Source organism: Candoia aspera, chromosome 9 (assembly GCF_035149785.1).
Source record: "Candoia aspera isolate rCanAsp1 chromosome 9, rCanAsp1.hap2, whole genome shotgun sequence".
In the NCBI taxonomy this organism is placed as follows: domain Eukaryota; kingdom Metazoa; phylum Chordata; class Lepidosauria; order Squamata; family Boidae; genus Candoia; species Candoia aspera.
Window position 1 is genome coordinate 27,117,758 of NC_086161.1, and position 17,417 is coordinate 27,135,174.

Sequence of the window (17,417 nt, forward strand, 5' to 3'; positions counted from 1 at the left end):
TTAAATGTCTTCTGATTTCCTGACTGCAGTCAGCATCTGCCGTAATCTTTGCACCTAGAAATACAAAGTCTTTCATTGCCTCTACGTTTTCTCCCTCTATTTGCCAGTTATCAATCAAGCTGGTTGCCATAATCTTGGTTTTCTTGAGGTTTAGCTGCAAGCCAGCTTTTGCACTTTCTTCTTTCACCTTCATCATAAGGCTCCTCAGTTCCTCTTCACTTTCAGCCATCAAAGTGGTATCATCTGCATATCTGAGATTGTTAATGTTTCTTCCAGCAATTTTAACTCCAGCCTTGGATTCCTCAAGCCCAGCATGTCGCATGATGTGTTCTGCATACAAATTGAATAGGTAGTATACAATCCTGCCGTACTCCTTTCCCAATCTTAAACCAGTCCGTTGTTCCGTGGTCTGTTCTTACTGTTGCTACTTGGTCGTTATACAGATTCTTCAGGAGGCAGACAAGATGACTTGGCATCCCCATACCGCTAAGAACTTGCCACAATTTGTTATGGTCCACACCGTCAAAGGCTTTAGAATAGTCAATAAAACAGAAAGATGTTTTTCTGAAACTCCCTGGCTTTTTCCGTTATCCAGCGGATACTGGCAATTTGGTCCCTAGTTCCTCTGCCTTTTCTAAACCCAGCTTGTACATCTGGCAATTCTCGCTCCATGAATTGCTGAAGCCTACCTTGCAGGATCTTGAGCATTACCTTACTGGCATGTGAAATGAGTGCCACTGTTTGATAGTTTGAATGTTCTGTAGTGTTTCCCTTTTTTGGTATGGGGATATAAGTTGACTTTTTCCAGTCTGATGGCCATTCTTGTGTTTTCCAAATTTGCTGGCATATAGCATGCATTACCTTGACAGCATCATCTCGCAAGATTTTGAACAATTCAGCTGGGATACTGTTGTCTCCTGCTGCCTTGTTATTAGCAATGCTTCTTAAGGCCCATTCAACCTCACTCTTCAGGATGTCTGGCTCTAGCTCACTGACCACATCGTCAAAGCTATCCCCGATATTGTTATCCTTCCTATACAGGTCTTCCGTATATTCTTGCCACCTTTTCTTGATCTCTTCTTCTTCTGTTAGGTCCTTGCCATCTTTGTTTTTGATCATACCCATTTTTGCCTGGAATTTACCTCCGATGTTTCTAATTTTCTGGAAGAGGTCTCTTGCCCTTCCTATTCTATTGTCTTCTTCCACTTCCACGCATTGCTTGTTTAAAAATAATTCCTTATCTCTTCTGGCTAACCTCTGGAATTTTGCATTTAATTGGTCATATCTCCCCCTATCACTGTTGCCCTTTGCTTTCCTTCTTTCTTGGGCTACTTCTAGTGTCTCTTGCCTTCTTGGTTTTCTCTTTCTTTGGGATGTATTTTGTTGCTGCCTCCTGAAGAATGTTGCGAACTTCTGTCCAGAGTTCTTCCGGGACCCTATCTACTAAGTCCAGTCCCTTAAATCGATTCTTCACCTCCACTGCATATTCCTTAGGAATATTAGTGAGCTCATATCTAGCTGATCTGTGGGTCTTCCCTAATCTCTTTAGTCTGATCCTAAATTGTGCAAGAAGAAGTTCGTGATCTGAACTACAGTCAGCTCCAGGCCTTGTTTTTACTGACTGTACAGATGTCCGCCACCTTTGGCTGCAAAGGATGTAGTCAATCTGATTTCGGTGTTGTCCATCTGGTGAAGTCCATGTATAAAGCCGTCTCTTAGGTTGTTGGAAGAGAGTGTTTGTTATGCAGAGTGAATTGTCTTGGCAAAATTCTATCAGCCTCTGTCCTGCTTCATTTTGTTCTCCCAGGCCATGCTTACCTGTAATTCCAGGTGTCATTTGACTGCCCACCTTAGCATTCCAGTCTCCTGTGATGAAAATGACGTCTCTTTTAGGCGTGTTGTCCAGTAGGTGCTGAAGATCCTCATAGAACTGCTCTACTTCAGCTTCTTCAGCATTTGTGGTTGGGGCGTATATTTGGATCACTGTGATGTTAGATGGCTTGCCCTGAATTCGAATTGAGATCATTCTATCGTTTTTTGGATTGTATCCAAGCACTGCTTTAGCCACTTGACTATTAATTATGAAGGCTACTCCATTTCTTCTGTGGTCCTCTTGTCCACAGTAGTAGATCTGGTGGTCATTTGATGTGAAGTGGCCCATTCCAGTCCATTTCAGTTCACTGACGCCCAGAATGTCTATCTTTAATCTTGACATCTCACCAATAACCACATCCAATTTGCCCTGGCTCATAGATCTTACATTCCAGGTTCCAATGGTGTGTTGATCCTTAGAATATCAGATTTTCCATTCACCACCAGCACCGTCGGCCGCTAGCCGTCTTTTCGGCTTTGAGCTAGCTGCGTTATCACATCTGGGGCTAGTTGAACTCATCCTCTGTTCCTCCCCAGTAGCATTTTGACCATCTTCCGACCTGGGGGTCTCATCTTCCGATGGTATACCGACATATCTCTGGTTGTACTGATCCATTTAGTTTTCATGGCAAGAATACTGGGGTGGGTTGCCATTACCTTCCCCATGGATCGCATTTAGTCTGACCTCTCTGTCATGACCTTCCCATCTTGGGTGGCCCTTCACGGTTTAGCTCATGGCATCATTGAGGTGCTCAAGCTCCAGCACCACGACAAGGTACTGATTCTTTGCTGAAGATTTTATTGAATACAGTATTAAAATTACATTTAGTATAACAACATCATATTAATAAATAGCATTTATTACAGGTAAATAGAAGAATGATGGCAGTTTTCAATAAATGTTTTCAGTTCTGAAGAAAGCAAAATCATTTGTATAGTATATGATTTTGGTGTTTCAGGTAACATAGCATAATTATATATTTTGATCTCTGCTCTTTAGAAATCAGTGACTATTGAGGATTATTGAGATGTTCATGGCTGAATGAATAGATTTGGGTGCTGCTTTTTAACCAACTGTCTCCAGGGCTGACATCTCCGCCCCCCCAGACACTGTTCAAGGAAGAGAGCTTTAAAAGGCAAAGCACTGCTGCAAGAGAGCGGAGGGACATTACTGACTCCTAGAGAGGGAGTGTCTTTTAAAGGCATACCCCTGAAAGGCCAGCAGCCACTGCCCTTTGATTTCAGCTAATCAGGCATTGGAAAGAGGCAGGCTCCAAGACCACATTCCTGCCTGAAGCCCTTTGAACATGTAGTAAGTGATGGTGCGTGTGTAGCTGTGTGTGTGTAGCGTGGGAGACCGCAACACAGGGAAGAGACAAGGGTGGCACACTCCAGGACATCTGCCGATGAGCAGGCAGGCAGAGGATGGAGCTGGGTGCTGGAAATAATCCCCTGGTTCAATTAAGGGAGGCATGGGGAGAGCCAGGCCAGCACATGCCAATTTCCTATATAACATTTCCTACAAACATTAACTCAGAGGAAGACTCAATCCCAGGATGGTGAGGGGGATGCTCTGAAGACATTGGAGTGATCATGGTCCATTTTAGGCAAAGCAATTGCTATAGAAGCAAAGAAACTATAAAAGATGGCTGGAGTTTTCCAGGAGTGGAATAGCTGCACAGGACAATTAGGAACTGAAATTGAGGGCTGGCATAGTTGCGCATCTGAAGTGCCCATCCCAAATGCAAAAGCCATGTCCCCTGAAGTTGCCTAATCTTGAGAACCTGGCAGCTACCTTCCTAGGGGAGGTCACGCAGGGGTGTGAATGAATTGGAAAATGCCAAGAACATGATGCTTCTCTGTGAGCTGCTCCATTGGCTGCTTGTGCTTGCTCACTGCAGCAATAAAAAGGGCACATCCGTAGCTCTGTGCATGCCTAGATAGCTCCAGAATGTGGCATCTGCTCCTGCTCAGCCTGCTGTCTGGAGGCCTGGGTAAGCAATGGGGTGGGGCAGGTGGAGAGGGAGCTGCGTGCAGGGTCCAGGAGCCACACCAGAGGCACGCATAACCGCCCGTTGGGCCTGTCACCATCTGGGTTAGGCTTGTCATTAACAGAATCAAAAACTGAGGAAAAGGCTCATAAGCCTGAGGAAATTCTTGTCTGACTAGGCCTCGTGAAGGATCTAGAGGCTGATGTGTGTGTGACATTTCAATTGCTTTATGAAGTACAGCAGCTGTGAAACCTGCCCTCAACTGTTTATAATCCTATAAACCTAGTTGAGGTGGAAAAGAAAGAAGCTAGAGAACAAGCTGGTGATTGTCTTCATTACTTGGGCTTTTAGAGAAAAAAATTTCCAGAATGTCATAAGGGTGGGAGCCGCATGAATCATCAAATGGTAGAGAATCATTTTAGCATGGGGCAGTGCCTAAATTGAATAAATTAAGTTTTCCAGAGGGCAGGGAGTAGCCATGTTTCCTGGGCCCCGCAAGTTGACATTGTTTGATGTACAGGACCCAGAGAGACCCACCTTGCTTGATGGCACCAGGTGGGCAGAAATAGTCCCTTCTTTAGAACGAGGGCAATATCTTTTGTAAAGATAGAATGGCTAAAAATGCTTTTATAAATGCTAAAATTCCACTCTGTTTTGTAGTCAGACACTATATTAGCACCAAGGTCATTTTGACACTAGTGACTTATACCGTCTTCCTATTTATTTATTTGGTTTTTTAAAATTTTCTATCCTGCCTTTATTATTTTTATAAATAACTCAAGGTGGCGAACATACCAAATACTCCTTCCTCCTCCTATTTTCCCAACAACGACCCTGTGAGGTGGGCTGGGTTAAGAGAGGGACTGGCCCAAGGTCATATCATCATCTAGCCATCACTAAAGTGATATAGAGCCTCTCTGCATTACTGTTATTTTAGCACAGCAACAGTGGAATGACATGAGTGAATGCTATAAGTCATTAGCTGGAAATCACCCAAAGTTCAACAGCTTAGTCTCCTATGAAATGAGTTGCACAAGCTTGAGCCAGTCAACATCTTTCACCTAATCTATTTTACAGAATTGTTATCAAAACAATATCAATCAATCAATTTTATTTACGGCCAAAAGGCCCAAAAGATGAAAATTATATACATTTGCCCTGAACAGAAGGGCAACTAAAATTAAAGGTCTGTTTTTACGCATTCTGTTTCTTCTGTCCTCACTGCATGCCATCGATAAAGACCTGGCCTTACCCTTTCCTCCCCAGTCCTAACCAGTGAGGTCCAGAATGAATGTGCCAAGGGGGCAGCATACTGGTGCAACAACTTAATGACGGCTATCCAGTGTGGTGCTTTGGATCATTGTGTCCAGACCGGATGGAATCAAGCCACCAATGGGAGTGTCTGGAACAGAATCACCAACGTAGGTATTGCGGGTATGTGGGAATGGCCTCAAGAGACAGGAGGAAGGCCCACAGCCAGGCAACGGTCTGATAAGAGGCAGCTCAGTCCGCAGGTGGGGGAAAAGCGTGGGAAGCGTTCCAGTTTTTTAATAAGAATTTTATTATATCTCCAAGTATAGTTAAAAATACAAAAACTAGATAGAAGATAAAACTAAAAAAAAAGAACAAAAACTATAAAAGTGAAAATAGATAGAAAATAGAAATAGAAGGTGGCTTCTGACTACTTCCAATACAGATATGAGTACAATTTAAAAAGATAATCTCTTACCATTAATTAATCCATGTTAACATTATTTCTATCAAAACAAACCATCTAATCATCAAAATCCGTAATCAAAACTTCATTTTTTTCCAACACAAGCAATCTAAAAGAGGTTGCCACAAAGAGACAAATCTAGAAACAGAACGATCTCTTATTAATGCTGTCGACTTCGCCATTTAAGCCAAGTCCATTAATTGAACCATCCAATCTTCCACTGTGGGTGTTGGTGGATCTTTCCATCGCTGTGCTTATGACAACCTCGCAGCGCTGATCATAGACGAAAGCAAAGTTCCATCTTGTTTCTCCAGTTCTTTCTCCATCAAACCCAGCAAGAACAGTTCTGGGTTTTTTTTAAAGGATCTTTTGAACAGTAATGCGTATCTGATCCCAATTTTTTTTAGCCTTTTCACAGGTCCACCAAAGATGATAAAAGGTTCCTTCACCCTGCAAACATTTCCAACAAACATTTGTTTTACCATTAAACATTTTTGACAACTTATCAGGAGTTAGATATCAACGATACATCATTTTATAAAGAATTTCCTTTAAATTATAATTCAATGTAAATTTCAAACCTTTAGTCCACATATTTTCGCATAACATCTTATACATCTTAGTAATAACATGTTCATCATTTGTACAAAGTTGAATCTCAAAATAAGTTGTTTCATTGACAAATCTATAATTCTTTTTATCCAACTTAAAAAGTTCTAACAATTGCATATAGGTAAACCAATGACATGTAAATCCTTCCAACTCTAACTTTTCTCTTGTTTTAAAGTTTGGTTCACTCTCCTCAAAATTTAACAAATCTTTGTACTTTAACCACTTTATTTCTCCCACATTTTCTCTTCTAACGAATGCTTCCTGAGGTGATAACCACAAAGGTACATTAGGAGATAATCTTACCTTGTATTTATCTGCAGTATGGCATTCCTGATATAATAACTTTAACTTTGTCATACTACAGGTAGGCATGCCACCCAAATCTTAATTCATGACCTTCAAGTTGTAATAATTTTTTATTCTCCAAAGTTATCCATTCTTTCATCCAAAGCAAACAACAGGCATCAAAATACAATTTTAAATTAGGCAGACCCAGACATCCTCATTCCTTGGCATCCTGTAACAATTTAATTCTTGGTTTTTTGCTTTGCCAAATGAACTTTGAAATATCTCTCTGCTGTTGTTTAAATGGTAAATCTGTTGACAAAATTGGTATAGTCTGAAAAAAAAACAACATCCTAGGCAAAACATTCATCTTAATTCTCCACATAAGAGACAATTGTAATTCTCCCCATCTTATTATTTATTTTTCAAATTTCTATCACCGCCCATCTCTCCTGAAAAGGGGACTCTGGGACTTACCAAATCTTTTTTCACCTCATTCCAAATTTTACCATAGTTATTCTGAAACAACACACTACTTTTAGTTGACAAAATCACCCCCAGATATCTAACCTTTTTTTCAATCTTGAAGCCCGTCTTACCCATCAACAATTTTTGATTTGGCCAATGACCCAAATTCCTTCAGTTTCTTCATCAGATGTTCAGCAGAATCCAAAGGGTCCTGTAATATCAAAACTAAGTCATCAGCAAAAGCCCTTAGTTTAAAAACCTCTTGTTTGATCTGTAAGCCTTTTATTTGTTCATCTCTTCTAATGTCTCTATTAAAAACTTCCAGCACCAAAATAAAAAGCAGAGGTGATAAAGGGCATCCTTGTCTTGTTCCTTTTTATATATGACATGGTTCAGTTAACTCTTCATTCACAATAATATTTGCCTTTTGAGGCATATAAATTGACTTAATTCCTTGTATAAAATGTTCTCCGAAGTCCATACTCTCCAAAACTTTAAACGTAAACATCCAATTCAAATTATCAAAGGCTTTCTCTGCATCCAAAAAGATAAGAGCTGTCTGACATTCATTATGATATTGTAAATATTCTGTAATGTCCAACACAACTCTTACATTGTCTTTTAATGGTTTTTTAGGCAAAAATTCACATTGATCATGATGAATAAATTCCTGTAAAATTTTCTTCATCCTTTCTGCCAATACTGAAGTGAATATTTTATAATAATTGTTCAACAGTGAAGTTGGTCTATATTTCTTAATTAGAGAAGAATCTTGTCCTTCTTTTGGTAAAAGTGCAATGTTAGCTTCCTTCCATGAATCTGGCATTGCCAAACCCAACAAAATAGAGTTCATCAATCTTTTAAAGGGTAAAAGAATCTGATCTTCAAAACATTTATAATATATTGCAGATAATCCATCAGGTCCTGGTGCTTTTCCCAATAAGCATGGGAAGCATTTCAGAAGGGACCCTCCCTGGTTTTCCAGAGACTAAAAAAGAGAAGAGGGGAGAAATACTTTCAGTCCCACAAGATTCTGTTTAGCCTTACAATAAAGATAGCGCTGATGCTCCTGGTTGTGCTTCTCGTCTGGACTACCTCAAAGAGCTAACAGGTATCCACTGGCCTCATTGACTGCCAAGGCTCAGAAGTCACCATGGTGAAGTTCAGGGAAGAGGAAATACTTAGGGATGGGGCGAGTGGAGGCTTTGGAGAAGAGGTTCTTGGAGGGTGTACAACTGTATGAGAGGCATTGATGAGTTCTGCCACTGAATCCATATCTGGTGGAATTACCTTCAGTTCTTGAATTACCTTTTCTTCCAGGAGGACATGTGTGCAGACTGCAAACAACTTATCACCATCCTTACGCGCATGGCCAAGGAATCAACCTTTAAGGTGACAAAGGAATTGCATTAATTTACCAGCTCTATAATCTAACAACACTGTTTGGGTGTCTGCTATTCTTTTCAAGTTTCTCCAGACTCAGATGTGAAGTTTATTTGTTCTTCTATTGCATGTTTTTCTAACTGCTGAAGCCAGAGGGCAGAGCCAAGTGGTCCGAGCAGCTCCCAGCTGAAGAGGGAGACCCTGGGGGTCTCACCCTTGTCCCAACCCCTCTAGCTCAACCCTCTTCACATTAGTTATCTCTCAACAGAAAACTCTCCAGAAGTATTTGGAGCATGAGTGTACCAATTTGCCACTTCAGACACTTATCCCACAGTGCCAGGACTTGGTACAGGACTACTATGCCCGCTTAATTGCCACTCTGGAAAAACAGCTTGTAAGTAGCTATTACCCCTGAATGGGCAGAAGTTTTGACCATAAAGTCTTCTTCCAATCTTCTCGCAGAGAAGGCGGTCTCTGGGCTGGGGAGGAGGGATGGCTGCCTTATCTCAAGACGGGTATGTACTGCATCAGGTTGGGAGTTCCGGGAAGGGCTGGGCAGCAGCCAGCAGCCACTTACACTGTCCTGGGAAGGCTTTCTCTGCAAGACTCTTGCACCACTCCTGATTTCAATGGCGCTTATTTATGTAAGAGAACTTCTCTACGGGTCCACCCCAAAGGCCAACAGCACAGCTGCCTCTCCTGGCCATTCTGTAGCCTCACTCTTTCTTCCCACCAGGACCCTAGCATTGTCTGTGCCCAGCTGGGTGCCTGTCCCGCTGACCTACTGGGGAGCACGGATGCCTTGGTGCTCCTGCTCACAGGGCTAGAACGGCTCCTTCCATGGCTGCAAGGCGAGACTCGCATCCTGCCCAGTGGCCACACACAGGTAAGGGTGGCTTCCATGTTCCTACAGCTCTCCTCTGCTTCTGCCAGGTGGAAAGGAAACCTGGGCCAGGTGTGAGGCCCCGGCCATGTTCTGGAAGGGCTGAGGGCGTGTGGGGCCCATCCTTTCTCAGCAACGTAGGTGAAAAAGGGAGGGGAGGCCAGAAAAAATGCCCTTCTACTGAAATGTCTTCATTCTTTAAAACTCCAAGCTTTATCTTTTAAACCCTTTACAAAGATTGAGAGGCACAGTGGATCACAGGCAGGTAGAGTGAAAAAAGAGCAGCCAAGAGGAGAGGAGCAGGGTTCCACCATGGGGTTCCTCATTTGGTGAGGAAATGGGGATGGAGGGGCTTTGCTGCTGCTGAAAATGCCACCGCAGCGGTCAAGATCCTGTGCTGAACCAGAGGCGTCCTGACCTCTTGAACAAAGACTGCCACACAAACCTGCTCCAACGTGGCGCAAGAGTTCTCCAGCCACAGGAGAGGACTCCCAATTACAGGCTCTTCTTTTGCTAGGAGCTCCCCCGGGAACTACTGCCCATCCCTCTGCCTCTCTGCTGGTTGTGCAGGACCTTTATTGGCAAGGCTGAGTCTGTCATCCCCAAGGTATGGTATCAAGTCTTCTAGGTTAATGCACACATAAGGCTGTGCCCTCGGCCTGCTGCAAAATCCAGCAGCAGGAGAGGGAGACTAACCCTGCAGCACGTAAAGAGTGGGCATGTATTCATGCAGGCTGAGACAGCCACTGGCAAGGAAGATGCTGCTTTGGAAGGGAATGGTCCTCCCAGGAATCAGAGTGGGGTGTAGCCCTTGTGCCACAGGGAAGGGTACTAACTGAAGCAATGGATTCATATCAAAGGGGTTCAGGTTGTTTTGGGTAAAGGCAAAAGCATCGAGATGGGGCTGCCTGGTCCCTTGTTAGGGGAAGTTGGTGCATTTATAGAATCTGCCATTTGGCCTAGATAGCCACCAAGGCTGCTTCTGACCCTCAGTACCTCTGAAACTGTGTAACTGAGGCAGCTGTCCTTGTCTTGTTGCCTCTTGGCAGCTTAGCTTAACTTGACTTGACTTGGAGGGGATCTAATGCAAAGGAGGTTCAAAGGATGTCACAGGAAGTATACTTTGCACAACTCACCATGAATTGCTTGCAGTGGCCAGGAGCTTAGGTAAAGGGGGCTGGACAAAACGTTGGAGGAGGGAGAGAGAGCTAGCAGAGCCAAATGTCACCTCAGAGGGCTGAATGCCAGTTGCAAGAGAGCTGGACTCATCTGTCAGCCACAGTAGAAACCACAGTAGACGTTCCCTGGACAAGAACAGTTTTAAGACTCTGTTTATGCAGTTGAGGAAGTCATTCACACATTTTAGGAATAAAGCATTGTCTATTCTATGGCTCCTGCCAACCTAGCAGTTCGAAAACATGCAAATGTGAGTAGATTAATAGGTACTGCTTCGGCGGGCAGGTAACGGCGTTCCGTGTAGTCATGCCAGCCACATGACCACGGAACTGTCTACGGACAAATGCTGGCTCTTTGGCTTTGAAACGGAGATGAGCACCACCCCCTAGAGTCGGACACGACTGGACTTAATGTCAAGGGAAACCTTTACCTTTACCTTTACTATTCTATGAACAAAACATTGTGAAAGAAGTAGGTAATATCTCAAGAATCTCTTTGTCACAAACTACAAAGTTCAGAAGCTTTCAAGTAAGCCCAACAAGATTTCTTGAATGAGAGGTGGGACAGATAGTTGACCTTCCTACTCACATATCCCGTCTTTCCCCAGGCTGCTATTGGCAAAGCCATGTCCCAACTCTGCCATGTTCTGCCAGCAGCTCTTGCTGGCATGTGCCAATGTCTGATGGAGAAATATACTGTAATCATTGTGGACATCATTGTGAGCAAGCTGGGGCCACGCCTGATATGTGGAATGATGTTCATGTGTGCTGCAGAGGAAAACTGTGGTCCAGGTATGACTGAGCTCATGAGACTGTTTCCAAACACTTTCTGCAGCAGGCTGGGCCAGGGCACCTGACAATTCTCCCCAGGCCAGGTAATGACCAAGAAGCCATTCCAGGCCCTGCCTCCCTTTCTGCCTCCCTTGCAAGAGCTACCAGCTCCCCCTGTAGGTACAGAGAAGGAACCCCAAGGACAGGACTGACTGCTGACAACCCAACAAGGAATAGACATATGGGAATAGAATATGATAGGTCTAGTGCAGAAGAGGCTATGCCCAAACATGTGGAAGGAGAAGGATGGGACACCTGGGTCTCCAGCAAGGAAGGGCTATGCAGTGGCTTGACTGTCCAAAGTGGAGATGAATCAGTGTAGTTCCTTCTTCTCGCTGGGCCTCCAAGCAAGTTATCTTCCTCTGAGTCCTGGTGAATGTGCTAGCTTTGAGAAGGTGGAAGCTTCAGTGAAGCTATGGGAACATATCTGGTTGCATGTAAATATTTTAATGGCACGAGTAAGAGATTCCTTGGTCTCCAGAAAAGCCAGTCCTCCATATAAAGATGTAGACATGATAGGGTGCCTTTGCTAGGTCTTTTCTTTTGGCTCTATTTTCCTGAAATCAGTATTATCTGGTTTTGGAAGACAGCAGCTTCTCCAATTCAGAGGAGAAACACTGCTTGCCCACAAGGCCTGCAGCAAAACTCTCATGCGGGAGACAGTTTTGAGAAAAGGTTGCCTGCTGCTGTAGTTGGTACCTCTCCAGGGGAAGCTGAGGCTGAAAAGGGGTTTTCTTGGGGCAGGGTAAGCTTCACAATGCCCTGCAGCTAAGTAACCTGTGCCCTGTGCCTGGTGCACTGCCACCGCCCTAATTTCAGCTGCACTTTGTGCTTCTCCTTGGCAGAGAGCCCTCAGGGCCTGCTGCCTGCTTCAGCTGACGGATGTCAGATGTGTCTCATGATCAGTGACCACGCGAAGGCTTCTCTAAGAGCAAACAGCACTAGGATGGAAGTTGAGGCCACCTTGCTCACTGCCTGCAGCCGTGCCTTTCCACACTGGCATCAGGTGGGTGTCCCGGGGCTGGGGGGCGACTGCTGCTCTGCGCTTAGCATTTAGCCTTTCCCAGGAGTGCTGAGTTAGCCTTTTCTTGTAAGTGTGAGACAGAGAGACATGATGGGATAGTGAATGGGACCCAGCTCACTGCTTAGTTTATATTAAGGGAAGGTGTCCAAAATCTGGAATTAGTCAATAGGTCTGCATAATGATCTATTTCAAGGTTTGGGAAACCAAAACCTCCATCTTTAATGACAAATGCATCTTTTCCAAAGATATCTTCAGAACTGCAACAGTGTACTGAGTTTTTGAAAATATTTTCTAAATATAATTAAAAGAATTCCAGCAAAATATCAGGTATGCTGGGAATTACATTCGTTTTGAGAGTGTTTACTCTATCCCAAGGGTAGGATTTAGACCCATCAATATCCAAGGAAACCTCTTTGTGTATCTTATTGATATTTAATGTAATTATTTAAGAAATGTGACATGGGATAAAAATTCCTAAATAGCCATTAAATTCAATACATATATAAAAATAATAATCACTGAATAAACAAACGGTTGCCTTTTGGCATCAATTCTGACAGACCATTTAACAGAGTTTCCCACAGTTCTCCTAAACAAATACCTCAAAGCCAGGATCAAAGTATGAGCTTCAGATGTAAGCTATTAATATCGTCAGCATATCATACCAATTTATTTTCTAAGGAATTATGCAAAAATCTGTGGATATTATAATCTTGTCTAATAGCACAACTAAGAATTCTAAACAAATATCAAAAATCAAAGGAGAAGTGGACAGCCATGTCTAGTACCTTTTTGGAGTGAAAAAGCAGATGAAAAAAGACCATTGATTTTTATCTTAAATTGGAGTTCCATAGAGAATCTGGAACTATTTTATAACTCCTTTGGGAAACCCACATTTGGCTAAGGTAATACACATGTACTCTGTTGTTGTTGCATTTTTTTTTTATTTTTTCTTTATTAAAGGCAAACAATATTTTTAAAATGCTGTGAGAATGTAGAAGTGTAGTAAAGAGGCTGACATAGTTGGCATTAGCTGGAGAAACAATAAAATGCACCTAGGATGGAGAATCCGCGGAACTTGTTTAAGGTGTATTAGAAGGCTGGTTGGGGACGGGAATGTATGCAGATGATAAGAACTTGAACGACTTGTAGCAACTGTTGATAAACTGTATGGCACAACAGTACAGTTCCCGTGTACTTATGAATTTAAATTAGAACTTTTAATATTGCCATCCTGGATGCTATTTTATATTTATATTTAAGGTATCTTGTTCTTAGTGTATTTTAATCTCTTTTTAGCTTTACTGTAAACTGCCCAGAGTCCCTCTTTTGAGGGAGATGGGCAGTGACAACATTTGATAAACAAACAAACAAATAAATAAATATGGGCCTGAAAATTAACGTATCAAAAACCATGGTACTTATGTTTGACATGAAAAATGGAGGGAACATTTGCAAGTCCTCTATGCATGGCAAACATCTAGAGCAAGTACATAAATCTGCGTATCTTCATAGAATGTTTACTAAAAATGGGATGAAGATGTGCAAATGCCAGTCAAAATATAGTGAGCAGAATGTGGTGAGGAATGAGTGTTTGTCAAAAGAGTGAAAAGGGGCCTCTGCTTGCTTAGATATCTGGAAGGAGAGCTGGGTGTGAAGAGAACCTGGGTGGAAAGGGAATGCGGGTCTGCAGTGGAACAGGGAGAGATGGGTCAGGAAGAATGCAGACTGAATACAAGGGGGGATGATGACCCATCTGAAAGAAGGTGGAGGTGGAGGTGGCTGGTTGTACAGAAAGAATCCAGCTGCAAAACCAATATAAGAAGGATGAGGAAACTGCTGAAGAGGAAGTCCAAGGAAATAGTTCCTGGATGGAGGAGATGAGATCCTGAGAGAGAGATGCAATTAAAAAAAAATCAAAGGCAATGTATGAAGCACCAACTGGATGTGGTAGTATCAAGGATGGACAGTTTTATATCTGTTAGTTTTTCCTGCTTCTTGCTTTTAATTTCTTTGCCTTACTGTTTCTTGTGCTGCTTACCTCGAAAGGGAATATTCCCAGCATGATGGCTATGGAAAAGGCGTGTTCCATTGGTGGGGGAATGGGATGGCTTGAGAGGGAACCAGAGGTGAAGTGTATATGACAAGCAAGTCTCCAGCATTTATTTTAGGCAAGAGCAGTCATTTTTATGCCTCGGGGAAAGGAAGCCTTTACCCTGCTGACAGGCCCAGCAGCAGGCTACCTTCATGGACCAGAGAGGACCACTCTTTGGCCTTGGCCCTGCCTCAGTGGACAGTGCAAGGGGTGTCATCCCCTTCACCGCCCGCCTGTGCAGGTTGCGGATCTTGGGATGTGAACTCCAGTGGCCTCGAAGGTGCCTTTCTGTCTCCTCTCCCCGCTCCTCCAACTCCTCTTTTGCAGTGCAGCCACTTCATTGATCAGCACCAGCCAACCCTGTCTCTCCTGCTTGTGAAGTCCTGGGACTCCCGCACCACCTGCCAGGTACGAAGAGCTGGAAGCATGGGAGCCCTTCGAGGGTTGTTCCGGCAAATCCCAAGAGTCAGAGCAGTTGGACTCAAACTGCAGGCTTCGCACTCTGCAGAACTTTCCTCAGGAAGGCACCTGGATCAGTTGCTTATGGTCCAAGCCACACATTCTGGGTTGGGTGAGCAAAGGCAGTGGAGGAAAAGGGCGTAAATATTCAAAGGATTTTAAGAAGGGGGAGAGGTTGCTGCCTCTGTCAGGAAAGACCTCTTTGTAATTCAGCATGAGGAAAAAGAAGCCAAGGGTACAATTATTAGAGAAGGGAGTTAAGGCCTGTCCGTTCTGGTTAAAAATGGTCTTGCACTGCTGTTATGTGGACTTGTCCCTCCAGGAGGTTTTTTAAAAAGGCATTTAACCAGCGCGCTGCTTTTCTCTCCTTTTTCTGCTTCTCCAGACTAGAGAAGCAGAACGAGAGAGGTGCCTGCAAATGGCTCAATCTGAGGAGAAACGAACCGTTTGGATAGGCGGCTTTCAAGTGACTGCTAGATAATAGATACAAAAACAAGAGAGGGGCTTGCCAGTGAACCCTAACCCTAACCCTGTTCCCCCTTCCTCTTGTGTCCAGGAGGGAAGATGAGGTGGCCTTCTTACCCAAACAGCTTACGCAAACATGGCCTCCCTAGTTGTTCACTTCCTCTTGTTCCCTCCACAGGAATTGGGTGCCTGCAGGGCTGAGAAGCCTTTTCCGAGAACCACTGCCTGTGCCCAGGGACCCAACTACTGGTGCTCCAGCCTGAGTACAGCCAGGCAGTGCAAGGTGAGGATGTGGGCATGTGCATCTGCCCCCTGGACTTCCCTGCCACAACTGAAAGCTGCATCTCTCCACAGCCAAGAACTGCCAGTTTCCCAGTGCTATTTCAGTCCCAGCAATTCACTGAGTAGAGAGTTGGGAATGGGCCTCTGAGCCCCTCTGAGCCAGCGCGAGCTGTCCTTTTCTCCAAGCAGATGCATTTCCAACTGGCTTAGCTGCTATGCTCCTTCTGTATGGCTTATCCCAGAAAGCTGCAGGGCTCACAGGGATGTGGATCCCTCATTTGGGGCCACGATCTAATTCCTCCCCCTCTCCTCCTCCTCTAGGCTGTACAGCACTGCCAGGATCATGTGTGGCTATAGCCGAGCGATGAGGGTCCTGCTCAAGGCAGGTCAGCCCTGCTTCTCTTACCTTGACTGCTGATGAAGAAAAGAATCTTACTCCCTCGGCTATTAAAATTAACCTCCAGGTCACACTGACTAAGTGTTTTCTTTGTGCAAGCTAACCTTGCATTTGTGCACAGAGTGCAGCATGACAGAGTACAAAGACCAGGAACTGAAGACCAAATCTATACCTTACTTTTATCATATGAGAAGTCTTGAGGCTTCTTTTATGTTAAAAGCCTGATCTTCCCCAACAAGACGATGCCACTGAGAATTCCACCAAGCTACTATGTATCAGAAATCTTTGGGAGAGGGCAGAAAACAGTAAGGCTGTGGAATGGCTTAAACCAATCTGGAACATGCAGGAATATGAGCCAAGCACCACTCTGATTCATTAAAGGAGCTGTGTCTTTTTCTAGGATCACACAGCTACTGTAATGAGCCTCAGACAAGTGCTGTATTCATGCTTCTGCACTGTCAAGCCCTTAACACCAGCACACACAACCAAGGGAGATTCCCAGTCTCTCATCAACCAGGCTATTGCCAAGAAGGGATTAGCTTACAGAACCTTGGAAATGAAGCAAGACCACCAGAGCCCTCATTTATTAGTAAGTACATTAAGGTGTGAGAGCCTTAGTCTCAGTGTAGTGGTTAAAGGCATAAGGCTAGAAACCAGGAGACATGAGTTCTAGTCCTGCCTTGGGCACAAAGCCAGCTGGGCCAATCACTCCCTCTCAGTCCTGGGAAGCAGGCAAGGGCAAACCACTTCTGAAAAACCTGCCAAGGAAATTGCATGGGCTTGTCCAGGCAGTCTCTGAGAATCCAATTTTTATCTTCACAACACGTACTTGCTGTCCAGGGTAGAACCTGATTAGCATTGTAATTTTTTTTTACCCCCAAACCCAGTCTCATAAACCTTCCTCCAGTTGCTTCAGAACAAAGATTTATCCTGCCATTGGCATCATTCCAGACCTTCTCTTGCATAGCATTTAGCAATGATTTCCCCCCGCCCCTAAATTCTGAGCCTAATCAATGCAGTAGGTCCTGCCTTAGAGCATAAAGTTAAATCAGTCCCCCCAAACTGCCCTCTTTTAGAGGTATTTGGGACTGCAATATACTGGCGGGGAATTCTGGGCGTTGAAGGCAGACAGTTGGGACATGGCTAAGCCAGTTTGGTGTCATGGTTAAGGCACCGGGCTAGAAACTGTGAGTTCTAGTCCCGCCTTAGGCACGAAGCCAGCTGGGTGACCGTGAGCCATTCTCTTTCAGCCCCAGGAAGAGGCAAACCACTTCCAAAAAACCTTGCCCAGAAAACTGCAGGGACTAGTCCAGGCAGTCTCTGAGAATCAGACATGATTGAACAGATACAAAAAAAACAAAAACCCAACATTAAGGTGGGGGCACCCTGAGTTGTTGGAATTTCTCTCTGAGAAGCCTGACGGACTGACACTTTGCTGAGGAAATAAGGCTAAAATGTCCATCTGCTCATTTGCCAGT

At 44.0% G+C, this 17,417-nt stretch overlaps 1 protein-coding gene across 1 annotated transcript; it reads left to right on the top strand.

Annotated features, from left to right (window-relative positions):
* Window positions 1-3,526: 3,526 nt before the first annotated feature.
* Window positions 3,527-16,010, top strand: SFTPB (surfactant protein B). Its single transcript, XM_063311245.1, has 11 exons — window positions 3,527-3,866; window positions 5,130-5,284; window positions 8,266-8,337; window positions 8,597-8,722; window positions 9,065-9,214; window positions 9,729-9,818; window positions 10,995-11,178; window positions 12,063-12,223; window positions 14,664-14,744; window positions 15,439-15,543; window positions 15,864-16,010. The coding sequence occupies exons 1-11, from the start codon at window positions 3,824-3,826 to the stop codon at window positions 15,897-15,899; spliced, it is 1,203 nt and encodes a 400-aa protein (XP_063167315.1). The 5' UTR covers window positions 3,527-3,823; the 3' UTR covers window positions 15,900-16,010.
* The last annotated feature ends 1,407 nt before the right edge of the window (window positions 16,011-17,417 follow it).